This window comes from Poecilia reticulata, linkage group LG11 (genome assembly GCF_000633615.1).
Source record: "Poecilia reticulata strain Guanapo linkage group LG11, Guppy_female_1.0+MT, whole genome shotgun sequence".
Lineage (NCBI taxonomy): Eukaryota > Metazoa > Chordata > Actinopteri > Cyprinodontiformes > Poeciliidae > Poecilia > Poecilia reticulata.
In genome coordinates, this window is record NC_024341.1 from 10,749,185 (window position 1) to 10,756,366 (window position 7,182).

Below are 7,182 nucleotides of genomic sequence, written 5' to 3' on the forward strand. Positions count from 1 at the left end.
CCGACCTGCTCCACGCGACAAACTGAAGAAGAAGAAAAAAAATAAAGTTCTAATAATTCAGTCATATGAGGGGGCTGTCATGTGTGGATCTTTTCGTGTTATCAGATCACCACTCTAACGAAAAAGATTGTCTTTGTTTGGAGGGGAAATGTCACTGTGAAAGTTCACCTACATGGATTTAAAAAAATAAAATAAAATTTAAAAAAAAAGGAGCTGCATGCGCCAAATTCTATCTAATTTTTATTATTGCTTAATCAGATTTCACACTGATCGAATTTGTTCCACGCATTATTTCGGTACGTTCTTCATTATTTGTGTCGAATTCCTAAAAAGAAATAATAAAAAACAAAATGAAACATTTACACAAAAGGTATGCGTTTGTTATTTTGCAAATTTCACATTCAAACACTTAGAAAACAGACTAGAACAGAAAATTGCAAATCACATTTCACGAATAAAATGTCTTTTAATAAGTCGCTTTGTCCGAATCGTTTATTGTGACAAAAGTGTTAGTAAAATAGGGAAATGAGCCTGCGCGTCTCCTGCGCGTCTCCTGTCTTATGAGTTCCCTTCCGCAGTGAGTCTTAATGAGTGATGACATGCACCTTATTAGGAAGAATCACATGTTTGTGCGCTCAGCGGAGCCCGTTAAATTCGAGGACATCCCTGCGGACAGAAGTGAAGAAGGTGCTGGACGTGGAGAAAAGGGACCACAAGCTGAGTCTGTCCTGTCAGAAAGCGGTTTTTTCTTCTTTCTTTTTTTTTTTCGCTGTTTGTGAAACTTCGCTTTTCAATTACATTTTTTGTTTTGTTGTGTGTGTGTGTGTGTGTGTTTTAATTTATTTTTTTTAGGATTAGAAATTCTGTTTCCACTGTCCTGAAGCGGCGGACATGGGAATCCTGCAGTACTTGTGTCTCCTGGCTTTTTGCGCCTGCTGTGTTTGTCAAGTTGATGGGCGAAGAAGTAAGTTTGAACTTTTATCTTGTTTCAGTGAAGCCGGGGGGGGGGGGGGGGGGGGGGGGGGGGGATTGTTTTTGGACAAATAGAAATGTGCTTGTTGTCATTCCACTGTTATAAGCCAGATGCGTCCCGCAGTTCTTCCACAATAGCTGCCCTGTGTTGGGCTGTCTGCAGCCAGTCCCGTGAAACTAATTACGGCTCAAGCTCCAAGTCACTGATCAAAGTCTCATCCACCCTTAAACTATTATTTATTTACGCACCAAAAATATCTATTTTTTTTTGTTCTTTTTTTTTTTTTGTGAATCAGTCACATTATTCAAACTGTCACGCATATCAAACCGCTTATCACATTCTAAAAACACGTTGAATTGAAAATATAGGGGGGGAAAAAATAGAAAAATACAATCTTGTTTCGATTGCAGAACAGTGATGGTTCGTCCGCACCCATATCTGCGCCATCGCAGATCCTCCAGTAATTTGATCCTGTAATCAAATTAGATCGATGGAATTTGTTGTTTTCGTCTGCTGTCCGTCTGACATTTAATATGTCTCACCGAGGCTGAAGTCGGACTGAATAAGGTTAACAGTTCTGCGTCGGGACCACCTCATTTGTTTTCAGAGGAAAAATGATAAAAACCCGAACCAAGACGGCTTGCACATGGACCGACAGGAAAATAATCTATTTTATTATGATACCTTTTGACTTATATTCTTACCATCACATTTGAATTTTAAACAACCAGATTTGACTCTTGAATTCCGAAATTCGTCGGAATTCACAATCAGAATAAATCATTTTATATATATATATATATTTTTTTTTAAGATTACTTTAGGCTTTTACTTTGCTTCTTTTTAGAAAGCAAAAAGATTTTACCCTTTACCCTCTCAAAAAGAGATTCAATATTTCACTTGAACTTACTGAACATGTGAAATTTCAACCACGAGCTTCAATACATTAGTTTTTTTTTTAGGATTTTATTTGATTGAACAATTTTAAAAGAATTGGGTGTTTTGTGTACCAGGCATTTGTTCCCAGCCTCCTTTACTTGTGTGCCCCACAATAAAATCCGCTTGAAAAGACACACAATTATAAGAGTCCTCTTCTGTGTCGTTCAAATTCAGTTTAAATCCAGCTGTTTGCTGGAGAACATTAGAAAACAACAAGTTATGGTACCTTTGCAATAACAATGAAAGGTGGTTCTACAAAGTATTGGCCAATAAAGGTCGAATACAAATGCACACCATATTTTCACATTTTATTTTATTTTGTTTAAAGATGTTCGTTTCAGATATTTTCTGTTGATCAGTTACACAAAATTCAGACACAACAGGTTTGAGATAGTGATGCAGATGAATCTTGCTTGAGTTGTTCATACTACTTGTGTTTTTCTCCTTCTCTAGCATACAGTGATGTTTTCCCCCACAAGCATTCATTAGCTGGCAAGTTCCCATTTCCAATTCCAGCAATCCCTGGATGGGAGCCTGACACCAATCCGTGGGACGATTACCTCTACCCTCCACTAAGCTCAAACCCAAGAGAGCTCATGCATCACAGAGGTGAACAATTCTTTTCCCCTGTAACTTCAAATCGTCTGCAGATCATTTCTGGCTCTAGAGTAACGTGCGCCTCTCTGCAGGCAAACCGAAGGTTCATCTGACCAGCGACAGCCCGGCTCTCAATGGCTCATGCATTACCTTTACCGCTAAGCTGGAGTATCCTCCATGCCAGAAGGAAGACGCAAACGGGGACCTTGTCTGGGACGAGCACTGCGAGGACGGTACGGAGCTGGAGGCCTCAGGTGCTGCCAGAAAGTCAAGCTAGGGCACAAATGGCACATCACACCTTCTAGGCATAGAGAAATGATCAGTCTGGAAAACTGTTAAGCTGGGATGTCTGTTTTTTTTTAAACCAATAACAACAAAACAAACGTGATAAGAGTATATAAACACATAAATAAGGGTTTGCCTCCTCATAAAATGAAAAGTCAATTTCATTAAATGCATACCGACTGAATTCACTGAACAAACTGAACACTTTAGTTTTAACCTTTTGCATAAATCTTATTTCATTTACCTCATTGTACACTGAAAGTCACTCTTTAGTAGAAGTCCCCAAATCTAATTATTATTTTTAACAAGACATCCCGTTCTTTGCCTTTGGACAGCCAACGGACAGCTTCGCTCAGGCTACGTCTACAACTGGACTTCTTGGTTGGATGACTATGGCTTCGGGAAGTGCACAGACCCGACAAAATGCAACGTGTTCCCCGATGGGAAGCCCTTCTCCCAGAGCAACGACTGGAGACGCAAGAGTTACGTCTACGTGTGGCACACAATGGGTGAGACTGAAACGACAAGCAGCACCAAGCAGAACAACAAACGTCCCTACGTACGAGCCTCCTCCCTGTTTCGTCTCTGCTTTCTAGGCCAGTACTACGAAACATGCGATGGCTCTTCTTCCAGTGTGACCATCAATACCACTAATATCCCGCTGGGGGGAGAGGTCATGGAGGTTATGGTGTACAGGAAGCGTGAGCGCAGGAAGTACAGCCCCTTGACCAGTGATAACACCGTCTTCTTAGTCACAGGTGGAGGCATATTTACATGTTCAAGTGTCAAACAGAACACAGTCTGAGAGGTTTTAAAATAATAATAGCTACTTCCCTCATGCCCTCAGATAAGATCCCACTGGCCGTCGACATTTCCCAGAAGTCCGTAGTCAACAAGTCTGCCAGTGTTTTCATCCGTGGAGAGGAGATTGTCTTCAAGGTCCAGCTTCATGACCCCAGTGGTTACCTAAAGACAGCCGCTTCAGTGGATTACATCTGGGACTTCAGAGACGGCAACCAGGTCGTGACACACCGCGAGGTGACCACGCACACCTACAGCACGCTGGGAAGGATGAATGTGAAGCTGGTGGTGGAGGCCGCGTTTCCTGTCGAGTGTCCACCCACCTCTGCCACTCCGACTCCAAGGCGCCCCACATCGCCACCTCTCACAGGTACTCGACCGAGACAGCCAGGCTTGTAAAAGCGTCCTGGTCAAACGGCACGATGTTTTTCGGCATGGAGAAGCTCCATGCTTCTCTGGAAAAGCTTAGCTTCCAGCTTTTCTGGAACCAAGCTTCCAGAAAAGCTTAGTTCTGGTCGCTAATGTTAAGAAAAGGGTTTATGCACAGCCTTTTAATGAATGGCTCTTGGCAGTAACCAAACTAACCGAATCTGAACAGGAGTCCTGCCAACATCGCACAAGTTTGCGGCCACACGAACTAAACCTCGATGAAGCAACAGAACAAAAATGATATTCTGATGACAATGCAAAAAACACGACTTTTCTTGTTCAATGTAAGCTCTTGCTGAATGTGCTGAAGTTGACTGATTCCATTGGCAGAACCGAACTTTATGCAGCACCCAAAACGTCCAACACTGCCCAGGTGTTTGGTGTTGGATTGTGTTTGATTATCTGAATAAAATAAATGTGACAAAACAGGCAAAAACAGAAACAATCTGTTCGGTGGTTGGTGCATTTTTATGTACCAACCACCTGTTATCAATTGGCTTAGCAGAGTAAAGACTGAGAAGTAGCAACAACCAACGGACATATACGGCATCTGCATGAGATTTCTGATGAGTTCCAGCTTGCATGTCGTTCATTTTCCTAAACATTAGCCTGTAATTTTCAATAATTTCTATAAACTTATCACCTTACCAAGCCAAAATCTGACTGTTTCTGTTTAGCTCACGGAAATTATTTTTATTTGCAAAATGACAGAGTGACGAGCAAGATGGTTTATTTTCATAGCTTTTCTAAAACGCTGAGGGTTCACACACATTTCCTTAATATTCATAAGAATAGCTTTGAATTAAACGATTCAGCTACTTTTCCATAAAATTATGATTCTAAAAATTGCACTTATTGCCACTTTTCCGTCAGCGGCCCCCACAACTCCTCCGGCTACACACGCCGTCACAACGAAGATCAAGACAACGCTGGGTGAGTTTGCTTGTGGACTGGAGATTTGGTTTGTTCATGAAAAGAACCATCTCAAATGCCTTTAACTGTCCCTCGTCTCGTCTCCGTTTCAGCACCACCCAAAACCAGTCAGCCCGTTGACTCCTCCACTTTATCTGTCGTGACGACGACGACGACGGGGTTGCCCACAACAGAGCCCCTCCTGTCCACGGTCGCCACAGAATCCAACCCCACCACCCTGCCTTGGCTCCGAAGCAGGGGTCTCAACGCCAACGAGTGTTTCCGATACGCCTACGGAACCTTCTCGGGCAACATCACTATAGTCGGTGGGCTGAGCAGAATATCTAACGATTTCATTTCTTTTAAACAGTAAATCTAGCAGCATCTCCGTTGTCCTTTGATAACTGCGTTCGCTCCAGCTTCTCTCAAGCGTGTCGTCTCGCTACCCGTGTTGTACGCAGAACCAAAGCCCCCACTGAGGAACCGGCTAAACAGTCGCATCGTGGACGTGTCGGCTGCCAGGGTGACCAACACAGACATCAGCTTCAGGGTGAAATGTCTGGGAAGGTGAACATGTTTTCTTTCTTTTTTTTTTTTTTACTTAAAATACAAATACAATTTATTTAAATCTTAATATTAGGAAATGTTTCAACACTGCATTTGATTTTGAGATCACATTTAGATGGAAACTGAAGAGTCCTTAAATACAAGAATGCTGAGGAAGTATAGTATTTTAAAAAGACTGAGTTGCAAGAGAATCCAAGTTGTAAGAGCAATAAGTGGGACAGGAAAACCTATTTGCGATTCTAGTACAGGTTTGGATTTGAGTGAGTGAAACCCCAGCATCTTGACTTGAACAATGTGGTGAAGACGCATCAAACCTTCATTTCCAAGGGATGAAACCTCCAGTTTATTCAATAACATAGAATCTGGATTTTACCCAGCTATCTCCATTGCTCCTTCGCAGCATCCCCACTTCAGCCTGCACCATTGTGTCGGACCCCAGCTGCTCTCAGGTGCGCAACGTCATGTGCGACGACGTGCCGCCTTCATCAGAGTGTGAAGTGCACCTGCGGCGAAGGTTCCTGGAACCGGGCACCTACTGCGTGAACATCACCCTGGAGAACTCCAGCAGCATGGCACTCGCCAGCACCACCATCACCATCAGCAAGTCTCAAGACGCACCCGGTTGGTTGGAAAACTGCTCTGGAAATATAATGCCCTCCTCAGAAATTTTAATTATTAAATAAAAAAATTGTGCCTCTTGTGCATCCCAGCGCCTAAAACTTCAAACACCGCCCAGGTGGTTCTGACTTCAAGTGCCGTGCTGGTGGCAGTCTTTGCGATCGTTGCCTACATGGTCTACCGGTGAGCGTGTCGCACTTGCATCATCATATTGAATCCTGTGAATTAATGACCCAACAAGAACAGATGACAAAAATGTTTAATTGTGCAGATAAAACAAAGAATTATGACCCTCTGAAATCTTTTTTTTTTTTTTTTTAAGGCGTCACAAGATCTACAGACCCATCCGAAGGTCACTGGTTGAGGATGCCTGTGCCAGTTCTGGTGCTGCAGGTCACATGGTTCGCCTGAGGGAGGCGCTCTTTCCCTCCAGCGAGGAGAGTCGCCACCTTTTGACTGAGAGACAGGCTTTGTAGGGTTTGGAGGAGTTGCATTAAATAAGCTTTTTTTTTTTTCTCTCTTGTACTTTAAAAAGACACTTCTGAAATGAAGCAAAGAGAATTGATACTAATAATGTTATGTCCTAATTCAGCCGAATCCTAATGCTCTACAATTCAGACGACAAGATGTACTAAAGAGGTCGCTTGATTTGTGGCTGCTGCACTAATTTTAATGTCAGCTTTGAATGAAGATGCTGTGAAGGAGTTTCGATAAGCCACATTGGTGCCTTTGATTAAAAGCAATATGAAGAAACGTCAACATCGAGGATGTTCTGTACCTTTTTCCTTAAACTCTTGCAAAACCTTTGGTTTTTGATTCATTATTAAACAATTTAAACTTTAAAGTGTGAGTCCTAAATTATTTAAAGATTTCAAACAACTCATTTCATTAATGCAATTCTTTATGATCCAATATTTGTATAATGCTAAAAATTTTGCCCTGTAATCTGACTAATGAAGTCAGCCCGGTATTTGCCGAGTGCATGGATTCCCAACACTATGTTGCACGTTTTATTGTGACAACTGAAGGTTTTCCTTGATTATTCCTGTGGAAAAATTGCA

General features: G+C 42.2%; 1 protein-coding gene across 4 annotated transcripts; it reads left to right on the top strand.

The window, feature by feature from the left end:
• Positions 1–676: 676 nt before the first annotated feature.
• On the top strand, positions 677–6,965 carry gpnmb (glycoprotein (transmembrane) nmb). 4 transcript variants are annotated; one of them, XM_008421678.2, is made up of 12 exons: positions 677–964; positions 2,366–2,521; positions 2,602–2,763; positions 3,130–3,303; positions 3,391–3,552; positions 3,642–3,965; positions 4,898–4,957; positions 5,050–5,262; positions 5,356–5,503; positions 5,904–6,124; positions 6,214–6,304; positions 6,444–6,965. In XM_008421678.2, the coding sequence occupies exons 1-12, from the start codon at positions 892–894 to the stop codon at positions 6,595–6,597; spliced, it is 1,938 nt and encodes a 645-aa protein (XP_008419900.1). In that variant the 5' UTR covers positions 677–891; the 3' UTR covers positions 6,598–6,965. The 4 variants fall into 4 exon arrangements, with proteins under 4 accessions (XP_008419900.1, XP_008419901.1, XP_008419902.1 ...); XM_008421679.2 differs by having other exon boundaries at positions 2,602–2,742; XM_008421680.2 differs by having other exon boundaries at positions 678–964; positions 5,398–5,503.
• The last annotated feature ends 217 nt before the right edge of the window (positions 6,966–7,182 follow it).

Bases quoted from the DNA above. Each gene is read 5' to 3' on its own strand.
- gpnmb (XM_008421678.2), top strand. From the start codon at position 892: ATGGGAATCCTGCAGTACTTGTGTCTCCTGGCTTTTTGCGCCTGCTGT. The intron at 2,522-2,601 runs GTGAACAATTCT...GCCTCTCTGCAG, and splicing joins AGAGCTCATGCATCACAGAG to GCAAACCGAAGGTTCATCTG. The intron at 4,958-5,049 runs GTGAGTTTGCTT...TCTCCGTTTCAG, and splicing joins GAAGATCAAGACAACGCTGG to CACCACCCAAAACCAGTCAG.